We start from the raw sequence: 25,037 nt of genomic DNA on the forward strand, positions 1-25,037 counted from the left end.
ATGACCAAATTTGTATGGTCATATCGATGTTCTGACTAATGGATTTGACCATTAATCAAGATGATCTTTTTGATCAAATATTTTGATTGTGAAGACGTATTTTTAAAGGACCCTATTCTCTGACAGGACAAGGTGACCTAAATATTTCACGATGAAAAAGTAGCAAAAATTGTACAGATTTGCTTATTATAAATTTCCAGTAGCATAAATAGCAGAAGTTGTGGGGAGTTACCTGTTCCCTATAATTATGCGTTTTCTTCATAACCGATAGACACTGTTTGAGGTTAAGAAATTAATCAATTATAACTGGAACCATTAAAAACTCTACCACTAATAAAAGTCTGAAGATTCAAATATTTTTCTATGACGTAATCCTAAAATACTAATAATATGCGACTGGCGGAGATTTCGAATAGGAATAATTTTATATGTGGTAGATACTAAATATTAATGATTACTTTTCTAGGTAATTCCATTAAATAGAAATAATCAGTTTAAAATATTTCTAATGTAAATTACTTAACTGAAAGAGAAAGTGTAAAGAAATCACGTTAGATGGGAACAACATCAACTGGCTATACAGGAACATCAACTGATAGATTACATTGACATAAAAAATGCAAACACACTTTACAGAAGCAAATGTATACAATAAGCAGAAAGAAATGGTGTAACAAGTTGCTATTCTGACCTTCAGGTTTACCCTGTCCAATTGACGATTTTGAGACTCGATTTCACTGCCCATGTCGATAGCCATATTACGAAGGTTTCCAATCATAGTATTAACTTGTTGCATGTTGTCTTCCATTTCTTCTTCCCTTGCATCGTTTGTAACCCTGTAAAGAAGAAAAACATAGAATTTAGTACCATTCATAAGATGATTGATAAGTGTCGAGATATTATTGGAGAAATATCACATAAATATGAAATATGATAGATGTGTAGTTGTTATAACTGTAACAACTGAAAAAATATCATTGCAAACTATGCAGCAGTTCATGATAAAAAGAATTTTCGACGACTGCTTCGTTCCAGAAATTTTCAGGATTCACAGTCTTGAATGCTAAGCTGTTAAGGTACATATAACAACAGCAAAAAATAATAGCAATATGTTTGCAACCTCTTATTGCCGTCTCTCTCTCTTCTTATATTTTGCCAAACATAATTAATGAGATAAAGTGTATGATAATTGGCTGTTCCTTCCCTGGTGTGGACATGGACAGGAAATACGCCATGTTTTGATAATCAGTACGGTCTCGCCACCTACTGGAATTATAGAATTATTTGAGACCTAATAAGAAAAATACATTAAGAATTTATCTTTCATTTTAATTTTACGAAATGTTCAAAGCACTACAACATGTCACATAAAAGTATTGGAAAACAATTTTTTATTTATCTTCGGGTTATATTTGAAATAAGTAACAACAGTCGAAATGTCACACTTTGACATGTTAGTTACTTATTTCAAATATAATATATACATTTAGTATTTTTAAAAAGGCACTGACATTTAGAAGTGCAGAATAGAGAGAACGTGATTAACGTTCAGAACGAATATCACCGTTATGAGAACACGCATTTGGTTTTGATGTTAAAGGAGTTTGTTTTGTTATGATTTCATGTAAGATAAACTTGAATGAAGTCGATGAATTGGAAAGATAATTACACAAGCTGAATATTTTCGTATTTTTTTCTCAAAAAGGGTGTACCAAGACATTTACTTAAATAAATACTGTTTTATTGAAATAGCAATTAATCAAGGAAGGAAGAATTTTACCAGAAAAGTATTGTCGTATTGTATAATGACCTTAATACATTTTCAAAGTTCCTGGACACGTCTTTAGTACATAATCGATTATAACTCTGTACTTTTTTTTGTTTGAATAATCAGTATATATGAGAAGATCAAGAGCATTTGCTTCTAAGGATTTTGTGAAGGTAGATGCTTAATTTTGTTTCTTTCTTACATTAGGATGCATATTTATGCATCCTAAGGACCTTCAGGTACTTTGATTCACGCAAGAACGACATTTTGATTGAGAAAAAAACAGTAAATCCACTTTTATACTGTTTCAAAGATGAAACGATATTTCCAAAGCACAGTTTTAAGTTGCATTCTCGGAACTCCAAATAGCTGAAACAGAGTTGATCAGCTGTGCGTAAGATTTTCATGATTTGTATTTAGCTCTTATTCGCTAATTGCAATGCAATCCTAGCTATATTTAACTTAATAATAAATGATAATGATTATTTATCCAAATATAGTTTAGAATACATTCAGTGCATATTTGAGGGGGGCAGTAGGTATGCAGGATTCATTAGGACATAAAGGATCAACTACGTATACTAATTGCTCTTCTTACCAAGTATCTAAAAAGTTACATAATCTAGGCTTATGCAATCGGTTTCTTGATAACGTATTACTCTCACACTGTAAAAAGTTACTTGCAGATTAAAAGGTGAAACTCTCAAGAGCGATCGTTAGACCACTGGGAACAAGGGCGAGGTAAAAAGTAATTATAAAACTAATTTTCTCTACAAAAACAGCCGTTACTTCAATTTGCAAGATCAACAAAGAGATAATTTTACCATCTTGTTATATTCTTCAGGATAATTGCAAATATAAAATAGACAGCAAAGAAAATTATATCTGTAAAGTACAGTTTCTTAAACTTAAAAATTTTACTCTTAAGTTTAACTAGTGGGGAGAAAAGTATATAACGTGTGTGTGTGTGTGTGTGTGTGTGTGTGTGTGTGTGTGTGTGTGTGTGTGTGTGTGTGTGTGTGTGTGTGTGTGTGTGTGTGTGTGTGTGTGTGTGTGTGTGTGTGTGTGTGTGTGTGTGTGTGTGTGTGTGTGTGTGTGTGTGTGTGTGTGTGTGTGTGTGTGTGTGTGTGTGTGTGTGTGTGTGTGTGTGTGTGTGTGTGTGTGTGTGTGTGTGTGTGTGTGTGTGTGTGTGTGTGTGTTAATGGATACATATTTTAAGTTTCCAAATTTGCACACCAGGTCGGCGTTACTCATTCAAAAACAAAGAAAAGAAATTTTTAATTTAAGAGGTTACTACTGAACTGATCTCCAAGATCCAAGATCTTGAAAGGATCTTCAAACTCCTATCAAGATCGAAATTTAACCTAATGAGGATTTTAGGCTAATGAGGAGTTACGAACAAAAACCATAGTGGCTGCTGAGGTAGCCAAAGAGCTGATCATCCCCATGTGGAACTTCTGGAAAAAGTAACAAATCAGATGGTGTTCCCTCAAAAGCAAGGAAAGTTAATTGTTAATTCAGATGTCTCTGTACAGGAGCCACTGAATGCAAGCTGTCTTGGGACCTAATTTTTTTGTTGGAATTCTCACTCAGATATTTTAGCAAAGACCGAGTGATTTGTTGATTGTTACGGTTGAGTAATCCTTTTTTTTTTTTTTTTTTGTACAATTGTGTTCTGTGGTTATAAAGAAGTTACGATCAAGTTATATATATATATATAAATTAGCTAACGCCTTTTTATTCCCGTATACGGGAGTAGGCGAGGCCATTTAGCCCTATCTAACTTTTGGAGACTGAGTGGGCAGTTCAATCTCCACTGGTACCAATCAGAGATAGATGGCCCAAGGCTATCACTAATTAAGCGGTACACAGTGAAGAGAGACGGCTCAAATCTGCTGCCATCTCGTGGTCCCTAACCCTAACACAATATATTTAATGTCTGAAATAATGTGGGTTCTGCGGTCGATTTTCTTGAGTTTACAGGACGAAAAAACCCGAGTTTCCGGGTTTTTCCCGGAAACTCGTATATATATATATATATATATATATATATATATATATATATATATATATATATATATATATAGAATGAAACTGAAAATTGAAATATATTAATGAAAGCGATCTCTTGTAAAGAAATTTAAGTGCTATAGAAAACTTTCATGGGAAGATATGATACTCTGAATGCTAAAAAAGTTCATTAGGATGAAAAAAGCTTTAAAAATCGAAGTTGAAACTCGTGTTTAAATTAAGTTTTGTCTATACTGCATTTTCATATGAGATATCGGTAAAGAAGGGTGTAAAAATATTATAAGAAATTGGATTTTGCATGTTTGTGAGGAAATTCTCCTCATATTAATAGATGGGGGGAAAAGAAATAAAACTGGGTATGACTTTAGTCGCAATCTAGCACAAATACCAAAGTAAAACAGCAAAATACAAATACTATACTAACTAAACACTCAAATTAAACCTTTCGTTAACTTAGCTTGCTCTGCTACAAGTCATCGGACATTGCTTTAATGATGAGGATATCCTAATATGGAAGTTCTAACAATTTGTGATATCAAGACCATTAAACTAATATATAGATTTATGTAGAACATTAAAATAAGTTATTATAATTAAAATAAATAGAATAAAATATAAAATATATGTCAAATATATTCAGTAATTTCTTAAGTAGGTTTTTATATTTTACATCATGGGAAATCATTTTTCTTCTTTTTTATAAATTCATTGTAAAATTAGTACATATATCATTATATATAATACTTTTTTATTTTCTTCTAACTGAATCCATGACAGCTGCATAATTCTGATTACTCACTTAGCAATGTATCCTCCCATTGGTCCAGCTCCATTTCTATCGTCCATCACTCTAGCAGGTTGATTGTTAACAATTTTTCCATCTTCGCTAGCCTTCCATGTGCTGGCATCTTCTTTGAAGTCCGATGACCTGTTAGAAGATTAATAATATATACTTAGTCGATTTCATTCACTGATGGATTACTTTAGAAAGTATATACTCTGAAAGAGTGGTAGGTAGAAGAGAGTACATCATAAGAAGCGATTTATATCCAGCGAATTTGGATATATATTTTCTGATAAAAAATGTAAATATCAATATAAATACTTATAATGATATATATGTAGCATTAATAAATCTTTTATGGTGGCCTTAGAAAATGACAAATTTTTATTTTAATCATTATAGAAGTATATTAAAAACCTCTATTTTGTCGTATTATTTCTTCGTTCAAGCTTTTATGGAACTCATTTAATTATACTGTTAAGTAAAACAAAATACGATAAAAATGAAATCATTTCTTGCTTTACTACTAAGTGTCAAGATAATTTTAATTGGCTTGCAAAAGAGAGATATTTTCCAGAATTCAGAATAGCAAAATAAAGTATAAATAAAGATCATTCCTCACTAATATCAATCGCACTTTAGGTACATCTGAAATGTTTATTCAATACTATAAAATACATATTTATGATCAAAAGTTTTAAATAAACACGATTATCTATGTTATCTATGTTTACATTTTTATCTTCGCATGCTGTAGATGTCCATCGTCGTAAATGACAGAGGCGTATATATATTGAACAAGTGATTACGAAGCGGGAGTGAGCTATTAATGGTGATCCTATCGCATGCAGACGATGTTTTGTAGAAATAAAACTCCGTACTGCCACCTTTTGACCGGAACTGACAACTAAACCATTTTTCAAGACATTCAAGTACGCGCTTTTCGTCTGCCAGCCAAACGGCTTCTGAGATAGTATGTAAAACAGAGTCGCCTTTAAACCAATTTTATAACTGTTTTTTTTTTTTTTGATACTTTTTTGTCATAAACATCAATTCACTTTCATTACAGATGGCGTGTTTTATCTACTTTTAAATTATCCGATTATTGTTTGTTGTTTGTTCCTGATTAACGATGTTAAAATAAAAATTGTCCTTTGTCCTATTTATAAACAATAGAAGAGAAAATTAGGAAATGAATAAAACACAGTAAAACAGTAATAACAAAGATATTGTTTTCCTAAACCAAATTTAGCTTATGTATTAACTAGTACTATAACAGAATATGATGACCGTATTCCTTTGCGTCTAGTGTTGTGTATATAAATTCAGTAGAAATTAGGCAATACAGCAACAATTCAGATTATCGGATTAAATTGCTACTAAACCACATACCGTGATTAGGAAAAACAGCACATATATAGAAAAACTGACGCGAAATATATATTATTAATTATTATTTATTAATAATAATCAATCCCTGACTTTTTGTATTAATTAGAATATTATAACAAAGTACTGCGATTACTGGAATAATACCTGAAAAATGCATACAAAGATGAAAACTAACTTTTTTTAGGCTTAGGCTCTTTTTAATGATACTGTATCACAGCATTTAATTTAGGTAAATGTTCAACATTTACTGATAAGTCTCAGGGGAAATTGACTGTCTGTTTTCACGAAGGAGTTTAGTGAGTTTTGTCAGTGATGACCTCACACATCGTTATATTTCATTCCACAATCGAGTGTAGATTGAGAATCCGAGTTAGCCACTTAGAAGCACATTATAACTTCAAATTTGGGCATCATCCTTGTTGAACCAGGTACAGCCTTTAACCAGGATTAGAATTCCATAACCGCAGTAACCGCAAAGTTATTCAGAAAGTGGAGATATACTTCTGTGTTCAGGCTGATATCCATAAAAATCATTAAACTAATTCCAAACCACAACTCCACCCCCATCATTGCACTCGCTTCCATCATCATGCTTTACGGTTGGGACAATGTAGTTCTGTTCGTAGCCTTCTTCACATTTAGATTTATATCCTTCCCTCTCTAGAATCAAACAGATGGTAAACAAATTCATCGTCTTTGTTTCGAGTTATCAATTCTACTCTGCATGCCATTTTAATTTAGAGTGAACATAGTGGTGGATACTGACGTCTTCCCTCTATATTTCATCATCATCATCATACGTATCAAGGATTTAGGCCTAGTATGGCCTGATCCGGCCTTAGAAGTCATCGTTGAATCGTTTAAGAGGACGTCCTGGTTTTCTTTTTCCTAATGGCTTGTACTTTAAGGCTTGTTTTGGTAATCTTTCTGTTTTCATTCTTTGAACGTGTTCCATCCATTTATGTTTATATTTTTAAATTTTTCATTTACTGGTTCTTGGTTTAATTCTTTCATAATATCTTCGTTTCTTTTGTGATCAAATAGGGTATACTTTGCAGTTTTTCTCATAAACTTCATTTCTGCTGTTGTTAATCTTTGTTTGTCTTTTTGTTTTATTGTCCAGATTTCGCTTCCATACATTAAGACCGGTAGGGCTAATGTATTGTATACTTTTAGCCTGGTTTGTTTTTGAACTAGGTTTGGTTTAAATATAGAATTAATTACTCCTGTTATTTTTAAATATTTTGCAATTTTTATGTTTATATCTTTTTCATTTTCATAAGTGATCATACATCCTAGGTAGTTAAATGAATTCACCTGTTCTAAGATCTTGTTATCTAATACTATTTTAGTTCTTGCTGGATCTTGTCCTTTAAAGGCCATAGTTTTTGATTTTTCCGTTGATATTATCATACCATAATCTTTGGATATCTAATTTAGATTTAAAATAGCTTTCTGTAAGTTATCTTCAGAATTTGTAATTATTATTTGGTCGTCTGCAAAGAAAGGGAGTGTTTAAGTTAACTGTAGGTGAAAGTTTAATTCCTTGATGTAAATTTTTACTCCATTTTATTATTATTTCATTTAGGTAGATATTAAAAAGAGTTGCTGAGAGGGGACATCCCTGTCGGACCCCTTGGTTTATCTCTCTTGTATATGATAGCTCGTGATTTAATCTTATTTGTATTTGATTATTTTCATATATATACTTGTGACAGCTTTTAGGATATTATTTGGTATTTGTCTTTCTTTTAATATGTTAAATAATATGTTTCTTTTAACTTTGTCAAATGCTTTTTCAAAGTCAATAAATGCAATATGTGTTTCTAAATTATATTCTCTTCTTTTCTCTATTATTAATTTTAGGCAGAAGGCTGGGTCTATACATGATCGTCCTTTTCTAAATCCATTTTAGAAAAGGACGATTATGTATAGACCCAGCCTCCCTCTATATTTATCTTTCAAAATTGTCATCTACATCATTTTCATATCCTCTGTTTGAAAGTTATTTGCACTCTGGGCTTCTTTTGGGGGATCTGGGAGGGAGTTCTTTACTTTTGGTAACATATACTCTGGACCCTGACTTAGGGTTATCCATTGAGACGATATATCTACCCTATAAAATGATAAGCTTTTTTTGTAATGTTTTTGAGTCATGTTTTTTGTCAAGTTATTTGAAACGTTTTGAAACTCAGGGGCTACCGTGAGTGTCGAGTCTTCAAAATTCGAGTCATCAGAATTCAAGGAGAACCGGCCTACCAGTCCGGAACTCGAGGAGGGGAGCCGTAGGCGTCAGGAGGGCGGACCCCCCTAGTATATATATATATATATATATATATATATATATATATATATATATATATATATATATATATATATATATATATATATATATATATATATATATATATATATATATATATATATAGTTCAGTTTTCTTTGTGTGTGTGTAAAGCAGGATTACGGAAACATAACCAAAGTTATAGCACTCCACAACAAAATGGCTTTCTTTCTATTTAAATAACGTAACTTGCGTTCATGGCTTTATGATGGTTCCCGTGTATTATTACTAATGAACAGGATAATAAATGTGATTCTTTTGATTTATTTAGTAGTTGTGGTAGTTGTGTTTTTTTCCTTACATTTAGAGATTCACATATCGATTCGACCTACTTTTAATTGGGACTAATCGTACACGTTGAAGATATCGATTCTTTAATAACCTTATCTTAATAAAATGTTAAACACAGTCAGTCATCAGATAAATGCAAACTTTAAAGTATATTGTACATTATCAGTTTATTATTTGTTATAAATGTTTGTTAAAATACTGTCACGTCCTGCAAACACTGTCGTATTCGTAGTCATGCTGCAGACAAACGTTATCATGAGATATTCATCTTGACAATAAAATGTAACCAGCAGAAATATTTTCTTTACATGCTAATACGATATAGAGAATCTGTTTCGATCTAGAATGTTTTTAAATGCGATGTTAATAGTTAAATGAAAATTTAGTATTAACTACCGAAGATTACATCTTTAAATCTTTAAAATATAAATAAGGTAGCAGAGAACAACTTTTTTTGAACAATCATAAAAAATATTAATATCTTACACATTATTCTTAAATAAAACTGGACTGTATTCTATTTTCACAAGCAATAAACGATACCCGATATTGTGAATCTTACATTGTTATTAGAATGCTATTTGCAGTTTCACAGCTTGTACATATATTTATTTATTTATAGTGGTTGGACACGACTCTATTATATTCTGCTAAGGTATATTCCCAGCCATGTGAGAAGGCGATGTACAACAATGTTCCTAATTCTAATTCATTATTTTGTTTCAACTGGCTTAAAACTATTCAGAAATTTCTAAGATCACCGAAAGACTTCAATCCTTTCTACAAGTATGCAGGAGTTTACAACATCCATTGTTCCTGTGGTCTTAGTTACATTGGTCAGACGTCTAGAAACTTCGAATTGAGACAAAGGGAACACATCGGTTACGTAAGAAACAACAGACAAGATATATCTGGCCTTTCTTCCCACTTCTCTACAACCAACCACATTATTGAATGGAATAAAAGTCATATGCCTTATATAGAAGAAAACTACCGTGCCAGAATCTTCAAAGAAGCAGTTACAGTCGCTCGTTCGACAAAAAACCTCAACAGGAACCAAGGTTTAATCCTACCTGATATATGGAAGACCTTAATCAGATCACTAAACACACATGAAATGAACTTCAGTGCCAACTACAAAATGTTTCTCAACAAGTAAATCATGTATCCCCGGCACGCGTATTGTTTGACGCTCAGTACTATTTTGTTATTGAATTAGAATTGTCAGTTAACATCTAGCTTGTAATTTACTTTGCCTACCTTATTTGTACCCTGAAGATGCCGACGAAACTAGTTGGTTATTAAATAGTTTATTAACACTTGACCAATACTTCTAAATAAGAGTTAGTTATTCATTAATCTCAGTGGTCAAGAATTATAACAATTCCGATTAATGTTTATTTTTTTTTTTTTAGTTTTTAGTTTGAGAAATTAAGTAAAGAAAGCGGAGATTCAAAACAAAAAACTGCAAATAATTCACTGATAAATAAAACAATAACATTCACGCCACCTAGCTACGAAATTTGTTAATTTTATAAATGAGAAATAAATCAGTTATAAAAGACATTATTTGCCTGTACTTTTAATAACTGGCAAACTTTTAGCCAAAACCTTATTTTAAATAATCCACATTTCCTTCACTAAGCCTAGAGTGTTTAGTTAAATTATTCAAATGAAGCCGAGGAAAGTTGCTCGGCTATCTCTGTTTAAAATAAATATTTCGATTGCAGCCATACGAGTTTAACTTGTAATGGTAGCTGCTATAAGGGATTACTGACTTTATACTTGGCCTACGGTGAAAATAAAATCCAAAAAACTGTTAATAGTGGAGTACTATTACCGAACGAAGGTAATTAGTGAACCATATACATTGCGGAAATAAAAAGCAAGTATTAATATATTACCATATTATTTATGATGTCCAGGATACTAGTATGGGCTAAGGATATTTTGTTAGAATACTCTAGAGAAAAAATTTAACATCCCCCCCCCCCCATCTAAAAATAAGAAAGATAGTGGCGATCTGGTATTGAAAAATCGTCACACAGCCAATACTGGTATCTTTTTTAACTAATACCGAAATTCAACTTCTACTACTTACTTGTTACAAGGGCAAACGCAGATGCCACAGCATTTTTCCATTCCCTCAAGATTCTTTTCAGCTTCCTTCATGTCGGCATTGATCTTGTCCATATCCTCTTCGATCCTGTCCAGTTGTTCTAGCAGGTGAATTACACATAATAGTTATTTGTGTTATATTAATTTAAAAATTTTCAGATTGTTGAGAGGAAACTGTGGGTTATTATAGATTTCTGTGTTAGTTTAATGCAACAGTATTTATAGAATAACAACAACAATTATAATCTAATACATCTAATAAATCTAATCTAATACAATAATTATAATCTAATACATAAATATAATATTAATCATGATTCATTTCTCTAAAAATAGATATTAGAATTTTTATCATGGAAATTATCAATGATTAAGCAAATTTTTTCAAAATTTATTAAATGGTCCCAACACGTCAACTTTGTATGCAAAATACTCCAAAAGATCTAAAATTTATGTGCAATTAGTATATATATTTCTTCAACATTGCCCAGTTGTTGTATACTTAACAATATAACAATATGCTTTGGCCTCGGACCTCTGTGGTACCATGAACTTTGAACTCCGAGAATATCTGAATATTTTGGACATTGCAATGCTTTCTACTCTGTGATGTTTCTACGGAACTGTCTATTTCAGCAAGACAATGCACTGTGTATCTTAAGGCTGCTGCTGTAACTGCGTGGTTTGTGGATATTAACATCAGCACACTTGACCGGCCTCCACAAAGCCCTGATTTCAACCCTATTGAACATCTGTAGGATGAACTGAAGCGTCGGATGAGGTCAAGGGACGTCCGTCCCACAACAGTCCAGCACCTCATTACATGCCTACAGGAGGAAATGTCCAAAATTCCCATTGATTGCTATCGATTTGTGGAAAGTATGCTCCCCATAGGATTCCTTCAGTTATCGCAGTGAAAGGAGGTCGTACATCTTATTAAGTTGGGCACTAAGGCTGTTTGTTCCTCACTCTGTGGTGTCCGTAGACTTATTCCTAGGAAGTGTATATGTAAGTGTTATTCCTTGGGGAATTTTGCTTGATATTTAGATATAATAATTATACCTAAATATCAAGAACGGTTTTAGATTAACGTTAAATCACTGAGATCCTGTAAAATCTTCCAACTTCCCATTATTATTCCAGAACTTTCGATGTTCAGCGTTATAATAAATTACACTGTAAGTTTTAATCTTAAATTAGAAATTAATTTCAGTTATTGTTCGGTAATTTTACAGTTTTTATTTTTATATTTCAATTTTAATATATTCCCTTAAAATTTCAAAAAAAGAAAATCCTTCACTCATTTATTGGTTTCCATTGTTGTTTAGAATGGGAAAAAACTCTTTTATCAGTAGATCAGAAAGAAATCAGTAATTTCTAGTCGTGTTTCTAATTATGAATTTTTGAATGTTAAAATACATTCATATCGTTTTCTTTCAGAGGTTAAAAAAAGGGAGAGCGATGATCACTGTTGATATTTAACTATATACTTATATTACACTTTGCCGTAATCACAACTCAGTTTAATTTCGTTTCTTTTTTCTTTTGAACAGCATCATCCGATTATTAGAAGAAAAAAAACTCTCTTTCTCTCTTTTGAAAATACGAAAAATTTGCGATCTGTACAAGGGTTTAGGTTTTTCTTCCTTCACGACCCATATTAACTTAATACACCTAAAGCAAAATTCTAAAGAGCTTTACCCATAATCAAAGCGTCTTCTTTACATCAAGCACTCGTTTAAATGTGAATGAGGTATTAACCACATTCTGCTGGCCTACGTACCTCTTTTCGTTATAGTAAAAATGCATTCATCCGATGAATGTGATGCTCATTACACTGGAAGTAAAGAAATTGCTCCCTTCGGAACAATGCGGCTCAATGCATACGACGCAAGTGAAGATCGATAATGAGATTTAATTTTATTCTAGCTGGAAAGTTTTATCCCATCATATTATGACTTAAGACACAAAATTTCGTCCCCAAAGCTCATGAAAATAGCTATTACTTTGGTACATGTGTGTGTTTAAGAACTCTATCAGTCATTCAGTAGAAATGAGATTATTAGGGGGCATAATTTCGAATCCATATTAAGTGTTTTCGTATTTGAGGGAAATATAATTTTAAATTAGGTAAGGAGAGGGATTAAAACATCACGTAAATGAGTTAAGTACTCTTAAACAATAATACATAAGATAGATTAAGTAAGATATAAAATACATCAATATTGAAGGTTTAATATGGACGCATTTAATTTGTTATTATAAATATTGGATTTATTATAAATTTCATCAAACTGAAGACTGTGAAGAAAGTTATTTATATTTTTTTAATGACGATGAGTAATACGTTTTTATTATTGACAATTATTTAATCCGATTATTGCGAATTCGTTGCGTATCATAGAAAGTAGCAGGTATACGGAGAACGGCATTGCGGTCGTCGAATGGTGCAGTTCCCTTCTTGAAGTCAGGACTCTTTTCCTGTGACCTCTTCTGTAATGAATTCTTTGCAACTATCCTTTATAACTATCGAGGCAAACCTTTCTTGGTATTTGCGTTTCTAACCAGCATTTCTTACCAGACTGTGTTATTGTTCATTTAGGTTGCTACATCGAATAGGAATGCAATCGTTGAAGAGATTCAAATTGTTGAGAAATTCATCGATTCAAATTGTTGAATGGCTTCAGATTGCTGAGAACTACCTCTTGAATTATGGAGTGAAGTAAGTCCTTAACTGACTGTGAACTAAATTCTCGACTGCTCTTTCACTTATCAGTTAGTGGACATTGGATCAAAATATATAAATGAATAAAAAAAAAAGCTGTAAGCTGTGGCAAACTCTCCAAGGGCTAAGATCTTCAACGGTGCTGGGTGCCGCTTTTAGGATTCGGCAGTTGGTCCACAAATGGAATGTGTAAAAAATATATTACACACATAACTAAATTACGCATTTTAATTCATAAATAGAAATATTATATATGATACTAAATATATATGAATACATCACCCCAATATTGGCCCTGATTGCCTATGCTAGCAGCAGTTTTGGCATCAAATGTTAATATATGATAATCATATTGTAAAAGCAATAGAGAGTAAATGACTACACAGCTTCGGTCATAAGAGACAAAATAAATGCAAACAGAAATCAATCAAACAGAGTGTGAGTGGAGAAGACCCTAATGGCCGGCCAATTTCAAATCACATAACAATTGATCGCCACAGCATATAATTGGGGAATAGTAGACGCTATTCTCGTTGGCATCATATCAAGACATTGGCAATCAAACGCCATTGTGCTTCCACAGACTAAACCTATAAACCACAAACTAAGCTAAACAGAATGAAATGGAGTTAGGCGCACATTTTTGTTTTCGCAAATAGATTAGAGATCCAATGTAACTCGTAATATTTAATGACACAGACAGGGGTGCTTGACAGAATAACGATTTGGACTTTATTTGGGAGGGGAGGGGAGGTAGTCTTTGTTTCTTGATCAAACTAGAGAGAAAAACGAGTTAAAGTTTAAGCTAAAAATTTTTATTTTTATTTTTCAAATGCGATTATAAAAGGGGAGGTTCAAAGAGTTAATAAATAAAATGAGGGATTCAATAAGATGATTAATATAGAAAAATATATATAAAAAAAAAAAAACAATGTATACATTTATTATAAAAGTGAACACAAGCATGCTTACCTCCCTGGTCGTCGAGGGCAACAAGAGTACGAATTCCAGCTTCTTTGCTCTACGATAGCATACATTAAAATAACAAAGAAAGGGAAAATGAAAAAAATATTAAATACACATTACTCATAATCTTAACCTTTAAATAGGATTTCAATATGAATCAGATTAGCAAATGCAATAAGCACATGAAGTATAATTACCCACGACCATTAGTGTTCCAGAAATAGTACATAAAAATAGTATTTTGGTTATATTTTATTTATTATCGATCACGCTTTCAATATGTGTAGTGGAAAATGTCTTATTTTGTGATATTTACCCTTTAAATATGCTCATTGATTGTTTTTTTCCTTTCTTTCTCAAGCGCAGAAATTTAAGAAGAATCCGATATTTTGGACCATTTTCAATATCTATAATCAACTGAGTTGATCGCTTCGAAACTGGAAATAAGCATAACAGAAATTGGATTATAGAAACAGCACTTACAGTTGACTTTCAGTTAATTCCAGGCGACAATTTAATCCTCATAAGTTAAGGTAACATTCTCGAAAAACAATATTTTATTAACTAGATTTAGTTCTTAAGATCTGCAAGTCATTACATGATGCCCACCTCCCGATAAAGATTTATATCGCTCTTTGATAATGAGATTCCTTACTAGCAGTTAAAGCCAATTTAATTGGATTTTTATCTCAATGATCTTCGCCATATGGAAATGAAAGATTTCTTAAACATTTTGGAATTTTTATCTTCCTAAAATGCAATAAATGGCTTTAAAGTACAGAAGCGGTAATCTTATTAACTGCCTTAATTGAGGAATATTTTAATTGAAAAATCAATAGGATGACAGTTTATTTTATTTTATGTTATTTTTTTCATAACTTGGAGAAATGAGTCTAAGCTCAATCTAATACGATCTACGAACTCATAGCATTAAAATTGTAAATAACGCTACTCGCTGTTTGTTTTGTATTATATACATAATAATGAAGTTTATAAATTAATTCGAGATCCCCTTAGGTAAATATTACTTTAGAAGCTCAAGATGAAGTATCCATTCATAATAAACAGTGAAAATATATGATTTTTTTTATAAAAAAAAATCAAATATTGTAATAGCTTCTTAAACAAAATGTTTTTGCGAACAAGCAAAGCTCATGCGAAAAGTGACATTTTTTAAAAATTTTTATCATCACGATTGCAGATCATTCATCCATATCGATTGATCTCATACTTTGCATAAGTGTTCCTCTGGGACATCAGAGGCAAACTTGGTTTTTCGAGAGTATTAATTTTACTTTGTGTGTGCGCGTGTGTGTTATGAAATGCGGTCTGGCGTGATAAATTCAGATTCTAATTTTTTTTTTATTTTTATTGCATTGATTTTGAAAATATTATCTCTTTTCACCGTTTAAATTATAGTTCACTAAAGAAAAAGAAACAAGATGAAAAAATACATATTTAGAAGGTACAAATTAAAAATCAGAATAAAAATTTAAGACATAAGATCTTCATGTTTTACAGAATGATTAAAATTTTTATAAACCGAACAGAGTTTATTCTCAAAAGGAACACACAGTTTATATTGCATTAAAATTAACTACATCTTCACAATTAAAAAAATTAAAATTATGTAGGCTTAATGAACTGAGTCTATGTGTGCGTTACGGTATTATATACAAAGGTTGATTAGAAATATCAAAATGAGTATTTTTTGTAAGAAAATTGAAGCAAATGAAAGTTAACTTTTAAAAAACTCCATAGGTAGCGGCTCCTTAGAGTATTCTTGAAGACATCGTGATATTTACCCTTGAGTTGGAAAGAACTGAACTCGAATTCGGTATAGGATGAAAAGAACCTTTATAAGCTTTTTCAGCTAATGGGTTATAATATAATGCATTTTTTTTTTAAACTCAATGTTTTTCACCCACAAACAGGAAAATTTTCCTGTTTGTGGACTTAGCAAGCATCATTGGATTAGAGGGTTGCTGATTGATAAATATCAAAGAGGGGATTTATGGAGGAGTTAAGTCTAGGAGAAGGCAAGTGACTGGTACTGTACCAGTTACTTGCCTATACCACGTACCACAGGTACCATGTACAGTGTACCACAGGGCTAAGTACTTGTCCTCTGTTGTTTAATTTGTACATCAATGATATAGCAAATGATATGATGGGAAAACTATTCAGTTGATTGCTGACGATGCAAAACTGGGAAGAGTGACAGTAAATTAAGGTACTGTAGAGATCCTGCGGGATGACTTACTCGTAAATAGACTAGCAGTATGAGCAAAGGCAAACGACTGCCAGTTTAATGTGGTCAAATGTAAGGGATTCACTCGGGGAAGAGTAGTTGCAGTTTAGAGCGAATATTGCAAAGGTAGCCAAAACAGCACATCAGATTACTTGGTTGCCGAAGAATATATTAACAAGAAGGAATAGGGACGTTATTGTTCGCCTTTATATGACTTTAATAAGGCTACATCTGGAATACAGTACACAATTCTGGAATTTTGGATTCCGTGGGGATGAAGAAAGGTGGAGAGGATCCAGACAAAGATTGTGGAAGGTTCTATGGAATGCTTCCTATGAGAATAGATTTGAGGGTCTGTGGGCTTCAAAAACTAGCTGATAGGCGAAAAACAGGAGACAAGATGGAAGCATATAAGTTATTAAATTTATTGGATACTGAAGACTTTTTTTCAGTACAAGGCAAAAAGGGAATGAATGAGGGTTCACCAATGGAAAATGTGTAAGACTGTAGTTATAGGGTTTTAGGAGCAGTTTTCTGCTTGGAGGGTGATGAATGGGGAAAATGGGTTGACAGATGTGATTCTGAGTGCTTCGTCAGTGAAAGAGTTTAAGGAGAGGTATGAAAAGTATTGTGTGTGTTGTGATAAGTATTAGACCTCCCACGATGAGTCTTATGAATCTCTGGAGACACCAGCATAATAATAATAATAATATAAATTTCTGTAACTGTCCTAATTCAAACCAAGTGTTCTTCAGAGTTCAATCCTTCTGGTTGTACTTAATGGAATTACGGCCAAATCAAGTAAGACCATAAGGCCAGTACGGACATGCCTGTTAATTGAGTATTATATACAGCTGGGGGAAAACACACAAAATTCGAGTTTCTAGGTGAAGTCATTTTGCCATTAGGAATTTTCTGGAAAATAAAATTTCAAAAGGTGGTGGTGTGCTTAGCCAAGAATCTTGGACACGCAAAGCAGCGTTTCATGGCGAATTGTCGTAACATCAAACCAAATACAAGAAGATCCATTTTTGATGAATTACATCTCCAAGGTATTGGAGAATATTTTTTTTTTCGAGTTTCACTGTCAGGATTCAGGGAAGAAATTTCTAGATACAATAGATTCTCCACATCAGGAAAGTGATGTGGAGAATTTTTTTTCTAATTCATTACATTGCTTTCATGAAAATGATCTATACCTAAATAGACTTAAACTTCACCATTCGAATGGATAGTAATAAAATATATTAAGAGAACTTTATATAAAATAAACAAATAAATAAAATCCGACATTGTTGTTGTTGAATTTCGAATCTGTTTATTTATTGTTAGTTGAATCTTACTAAATGTACAAATGTTTTCGTAACACATACCAATCTTTAAGAATTAAGAAGGGAATTGCTACAGTTAAAATAAGTATCAAAATAGTTTTTCTAACTTCAGATTTTAGAATTAATATTTAGTCTAATTAAGAAAGGATTACAATAACGAACTGTGATAGAAAAGTTACGGCAGATGATATCTGCTTTGTTGGAATTAATATCAGTGAAAAGCTATATTGTTTATGAGACATTTTTACTCATTACCGAGTAAAAAGTAAAGTAAGACTACTGGAAGAATATAAATACTGACCTCTTCGCATAATGCCAGCATACGCCGTGTACTTTCCAAGGACTGTAAAGAAATGAAAAACAAGAAAATAATTAATTAGTGTATACATTATTAACATTGCTGGCTCAAAGCAATACAGGAATTTTGGATATTTTTCTTCAAAATAGAGTTCATATAAAATTTAAATAAGTGATTACTATTTCCAATATAACATGCAAATATTTTTGGACATGGATAAAAAATTATTGTATATAGAGAAGAACAAAGTTAATCATTTGTTGATTGATTGAATGATCAAACATTTATTGACCTTCATGTGCTTACATAGTAGGAAGTAAACGATATAATTTATAGCAATTTATTTTTTATAATAACTCGTATATTTGCAATAAGTCTGAGTAGAAGATGTTAGGAAATATCGTACTGTTATGAGTATTATTCTAACTAGGACATTATCAGGAATACATTCCTGAAATCATTGAAATTTTCTTGATAATGTTACTAATTGTAGAAACAAATAGTTTGTTTATCTAGCCATAAATGATTACATATGATAATATACATTAATAGTTTTCTGTTCGTTTTCTAGTTCCGAGGATGAGAACCAATTTCTTAGAGCACCACCCCTTTCCATCTTCAATCGACTAACGTAAAAAAATCTAGCTTCCTTAAATAAATTCCTAGGGAGGAAAGAGATTTATTGAATTGAAAGTCTGTTTATATTCTTGCATTACAACTTTAGAGTGGCCGTGTTACAGCAGTTTATCTCATTTCCCTTTTAGCCGAGTACCTACGACATACGAAAATGGATTTAGATAGAAGACAACTTGGATATTGCTCCGACTTGCGTGAGATAAACTGAAATCTTGCCAATGCATTTAATGCATGTATCGACCTTCGAAATAACCTCCACAATAAGTGAAATCTACAATGGAACTCCAACACTTTTGATAAATGCCGAAAATTCTAGACGACGTGCACATTGACTAAGACCGTAGTTCACCCACTAGCAGTTAGGTCACGTAGCTGTCAGCAGGAATGTCCAGAATGCACGTAACATCTCCCGCCAACAATGTTTCTCCATCTTTCACAGTCCGCAGGATTATTGATCTGTGTTTCACCTAGTTCACTGGAAGGAACGGGTCGTTAGCATCATTCCCAAGGGCAGAGCCAGGTGTGCAGCCTTGTCTGATCTACAAGATAATGTCAGTTACCGATGCGTTGTTTTTCCACTACTCGTATCTCCCCGCTCCTCCGGCACAATTTTTTTTTTTTTTTTTTGGATAATTTCGACACCGCAATGTTTAAGATGAATTCTGGCTATTACGTCGAAACTAATTTCGTTAAAGTATTACTAGACTCAAGCAGACGATAACTAAGTCTTAAGTTACGAGGTTTCTAGGCGCCATAAGAATCTTAGAAAGTAGGGCAGGAGATACGCCATTAGAAAATATGGTGGCTCAAAAAACAAACGCTAACTTCTTGAAATTTACTGTGCTTAACATCGAATGCGGGTTCGTAGAAAGTATTGAACATATAAACAAAAGTAAATAACCGTATAACTAATATCTCATCTGCTCATTTCACGATCAATATTTTGAACAAATTGTCTTTTGAAAGCAGAACTTACTCGATACAGAAAACTATCGAAAACTGCTAACCAAATTTCCATGGTCATAATATTGTTCTCAACAAAGTTCATGATAGCAAACTATCCGCTATAACAAACTATCCTGACTGAATTGCTAATAAATATTAAAGGTATTATATACTCTATATACCGGCAAAGGTTGGTCGATTGGTGAAGCCTTTGCAACTAATGGCTCAGTTAAGTAAGTTTGAGCGCGGTTAGTAGTTGGAATGGGACTATCGTTCGATGAGTCTTTGGACTCCCTGGAGGTGTCAAATAATAATAATCATTATTAACTGACTGCGCTTTCTTTACTTCATTTTTGTAATAAAATTGAACATGTTGTACTAGTGCCGGCTTGTCCAACCCGCGGGCCGCATGTGGCCCAACAAAAAATCGTAAACTTACAAACTTTATGAGATTGTGACTAAAAATACCATTAATAATACTACAAATACAATTTTAACATGCTATTAATTTTTAAGCAATGAACTTTTGAATTTAAAATCATTCTCAAATAATTGTATTTATTAAAAATTGCAGCCCATGCGAGTAGTTACTTCTCGACATAATAAATGGCTAGCGCTCTTGCTTCCTACTTTTACCACGCAATAGATGTCTCTCTACGTGTGTCATGGGTACGCTGGTACGGCTTTCAATGTGCAATTGTAAACAGTCGAGTTTATACCGAAGAAAGGTGCAGCCGTTACGTGTGTTTGTGGCGATTTGGCGAGTAATTATTTTAGTAGTAAAAATTTGGCGATTTGGTGATTATTAAACCTAGCTTTCTAATTTTCAATCTATTTTTTTTTTTAAATTCCAGCATGGCTTCCACAGCGTCTCAAAAGAGAACCGAACCAAAAAAATAAAAAGAAAAATTATAGAAGAAGGAAGATTGTTCAACGAAAAGTGGACAGACGACTACTTTTTTGTCGAGGCAAATACTAAGGCAATCTGCTTAATTTGTAGGGAATTTGTGCCAGTTTTCAAAGACTACAATTTGAACAGGCATTTTACACGCAAAAATATACTGCGAAATTTAGTGCGTATCAAGGAATGTGTCGTAAAGACAAAATAGCGGAACTGAAAAAAAGTCTATCATCTCAACAAAGTTTTTCTAAAAAAATACAACTGAAGCGGATTCTATTGTAAAAGCTAGTTATGTGGTTGCAAACTTGATAGCAAAAAAATCCAAACGGTATGCCGATGGTGAGTTTATTAAGCAATGTATGGAAAGCGTGGCAGATATAATTTGCCCTGATGAAAAAGGGGATTTTTCTAAAATCAGCTTGTCTCACCAGACTCTAGCCAGGCGAATTGATGAAATAGGAAAATCTGTCGAAAAAGGTTTGGAGAGTAGAGCTGCTCATTTTAAATTTTATGCTTTGGCGATAGACAAAAGCTGATGCTACTAATACAGCTCAATTGGCAATTTTTATTAGAGGTATTGATGACGAATATAATATCACTGAAGAAATGGCTTCTTTAGTGCCATTAAAAGACACAACTAAATCAAGAGATTTATTCGAAGCAGTGAAAAATACGTTAAAGCGATTTTCTTTGTCCATTGTGAACATATCTGGCATAGCTACTGATGGTGCCCCGGCGATGATAGGTAAAAGAGATGGACTTGTAAAATTAAAAGAAGACGATGCAATTGCCTCCCAAAATTTAAGTATGATGAAATATCACTGCATAGTACACCAAGAAAATTTATGCGCAAAAGCTTTAAAGATGGATAACGTCATGCAGATTGTCATCAAGGCTGTCAATTTCATAAGGGCCAAGGGATTGAATCATCGCCAATTCCAGAATTCCTTAAATTTATGGATGCTGACTATGGGGGAACATCATTTACTGTTCAGAAGTAAGATGGTTAAGTCGAGGTAAAATGTTGAAAAGATTTTATGATTTGCGAAATGAAATCAAGTAGTTTATGGAATCAAAAACAAAATTTGTGTGCCAGAACTTGACGATGAAAACTGGCTCACAGATTTGGCATTTTTAGTAGACTTGACCGCTCATTTAAATGAGTTAAACATGCGTCTTCAAGGTGAAAACCAACTGATCAACACAATGTTTCAAACAATAACAGCGTTCAAAATGAAACTGAAACTATGGCAATCTCAAATTAAGGCAAACAATTTTATGCATTTCGACACATTGGCTAAACACGGTCCTGAGAACAACGAAAAATATGCAGCCTTGCTTTTCGATTTGATACAGGAATTTGAGAACAGGTTTCAAGATTTCCGGAAAAATTTATGGCGACTCCATTTTCAGTCGACATAAACATATTACCTGCCAATTTTCAAATGGAATGCATAGAGCTACAATCTGACATTCAACTTAAAGAAAAATTTAATCATGTTTCTTTACTGGATTTCTATAAGCTATATTTTCCCAGAGAAAAATATCCCTCGCTTCACAATCATGCCTTATTCGTGTCATCGCTATTTGGAAGCACCTACATTTGTGAGCAGCTATTTTGAAGGATAAAGCACACGAAGAATAAAACTAGAACCGAAATATCTGATGAGCACCTTGAGAACTCACTGAGAATTGCAACTACTTTCATCGAACCAAATATCGAAGTATTAGTGTCTCAAAAACAATGTCAAACATCTCACTAATTTCATGTTGCTGTCTTGTCTTTTACTTTTATAATAAAACATTCATGAATTAATGAAGTTTAAATTACTTAAATATGTTAACTATACATTCTACGTTTTTTGCTCATCAGCTATCGTTAGTGTATTTTATGTGTGGCCCAAAACAACTCGTCTTCTTCCAGTGTGGCCCAGGGAAGCTAAAAGGTTGGACACCCCTGTACTAGTAGGTAGTTTTTGAAGTGCTATAAAAAAGTTATTTACCTGCAGTGGATTTTGATATAATTAATTTCAAGTCACAAAGAAGGTACGGTGCATGTTAGTATGTCAGCAATAAGTATAGACTTTATAAAAAAGTATTAAGTATTGTTTATTGTTTCCATTTCTCTTAAATATTTTATTGAGGGAGCTCTCAAAATTTTGCCAGGGGTGGGAGTTTGCATCTGCCTCGCACAATGAGATTTTTTCATAGTGGAAAATCTTTTTCACCAAAGGGTGAATAAATGAAAATGTTTTATTTATTTATTTATTTTATTTTATTCTTTAAATAAGGACTGTTGGCAACTTAACCTATCTCATATGAATGTTATTTTCAAATAACATTTGCAGAACAAATCAATAAGCCAGCAAACACATGCAATGGATTACCGTAATTACTTAGCGAAAGTTCAATGAATTTTCAACCGATCCTATGAATAAGATCCGTCACAGTCATATCAACCGTCTAAATGATCTCATTTTTTTTTCTTTTCAGAATTTTAACCCCACCCCCGTAAGAGTTACCGAAACACAACTTTATTCCCATTTCTTTTTAAGTTCAATACTTACGTATGATAATATCCACATTACCATATTTGGAAAACATCAATGAAATCATTAAGTGAATTGTGTTTGAATTTAGCAATTATTAATCATTTGTAATGATTTTCAAAACTATTACAAGGTAAAACTCGTTAAAGGTTGAGTTTGGAAACACTCAGACTTTCTTTAATAAATTGCTTGGGCTTCTTTGCTACGTGACGTCATTCTAGATATATCCTGCTTCCCATGAGAATGACGAGACATTTATTCTTTGATTGAAAAAACGTGTTATTCCATCGAGAATTGCCTTCTATAAGAGTTTTTCAGTGAGTTATCTGTTCTCAGACTAGGATAACAATTATTTTTTCTGTCGGAAATTCTGGCTTTTCATTTTGAGAAACAGCCAAACAATTAATATAATAGGTATAATAATTGGTTTCAGAATTTTCGTTGCTTTGATCCTAATTGCGATCGAACTTGTGATTCAGATCTTAGGGGAATTTAGAAATCCTTATCTGTGGATGTTATTGTTCTTTCTTATGATCTCTTGTTTTGAAGTACTCTGAATTATTATTATTAATATAATACTTGATATATTCGTAATTTTTGGAAAATATCGTTCAAAACTTGTGCAACAGATGGCGCATGGTGTCTTCGCAAACAGTAACACCAAATAATAATCCAAGATGATCACTTTGAAGTGGCCTTATTTTGCCGTTCAAAGTTAATTGTTTAATTATTTTTTCTGATGTGATAATTTCTAGACTTTTTTTACAATGTTACTGAAATGCTTTATATATCTTATACATTCATCACTAGGAACTTTGCTGCTTTTTTCTTTTTCTCCATTAAAAACATCCTAAGAAAGAACAACAACATTCCATACAACTAGGCTTTATTTTCTGAATGCGTCTAAAATCTGAAACAGCAGTTAACGTTTGAAATGCTCGATAAGTTTGCCAAGCTGGATTACTGAACGAATGGGCAGGAAAAGGATGAGGAGGAGGAGGAGGTAAATTTATAGTCATCACAAAAACAATGACATAAGAACTACTTCGGATAACTGTTTTCGTAGAGAAAAAAACAAAAGGCTATGACATTCCGCATTACAGAAGATAATCTGCTACCAGTGACGAAAATACATGAAGGAGGCTTAACGGATTTAAGTCACGAAAACGAACTTTTACCTATTGGAAAGCTTAGCAACAAATCCATTTTTCACAGTTTATTTGCTTTCGATCTCCAGTTTCATTCTTGGTCAACATTTCTTTTTCGACATTTAACCAACTTCCTTTGTAAAGATAGAAGTTTTATTCGACTGGAATAGAGTGCTTATATTTGTAGTTTGAGTAGTTTTAATCTCCTCTCTATTCTATATCCAAGAGTTGGTTCTCAAATATGACTGAAGTCCTCTACATTTTTTTAATGATCTGATTTTTGTAAGTGATGACTGATCACGTATATAAAATTGATTGTTCATTATTATCCAAATGTTTTACGATACCGAATTTTTAACGATAGATTACACTTCGTGAAATATTGCGACATGAATGTCGTGAATTTCGGGGTTGATATTGTGCCTTGTTAATATTCATACAAACAGAAACGCATGTTTACCGCATCTACTAGAAATCGAAAGCTTTTGCTTTCCTTATCAACAAATGGTCCTAATTATGCATTAATAGGATTAAAGTCAGTGACGTATTAATGATTTTTAG

General features: G+C 32.6%; 1 protein-coding gene across 4 annotated transcripts in view; it reads right to left on the bottom strand.

Moving 5' to 3' along the window:
* Snap25 (Synaptosomal-associated protein 25kDa) overlaps positions 1-25,037 on the bottom strand; it is a 273,086-nt gene that overhangs the window by 22,051 nt on the left and 225,998 nt on the right. For all 4 annotated transcript variants that reach the window (XM_090407309.1, XM_090407307.1, XM_090407310.1 and 1 more), the window contains 5 exons: positions 18,301-18,342; positions 14,424-14,472; positions 10,710-10,827; positions 4,599-4,727; positions 692-836 (listed from right to left, as the gene is read on the bottom strand). In XM_090407309.1, the coding sequence (XP_090263435.1) occupies positions 692-836; positions 4,599-4,727; positions 10,710-10,827; positions 14,424-14,472; positions 18,301-18,342 (483 nt within the window). The remainder of the gene's footprint in view (positions 1-691; positions 837-4,598; positions 4,728-10,709; positions 10,828-14,423; positions 14,473-18,300; positions 18,343-25,037) is intronic.

Source organism: Typopeltis vanoorti, chromosome 17, assembly GCF_054136105.1.
Source record: "Typopeltis vanoorti isolate ZY-2024b chromosome 17, IOZ_Tvanoo_1.0, whole genome shotgun sequence".
NCBI lineage: Eukaryota > Metazoa > Arthropoda > Arachnida > Uropygi > Thelyphonidae > Typopeltis > Typopeltis vanoorti.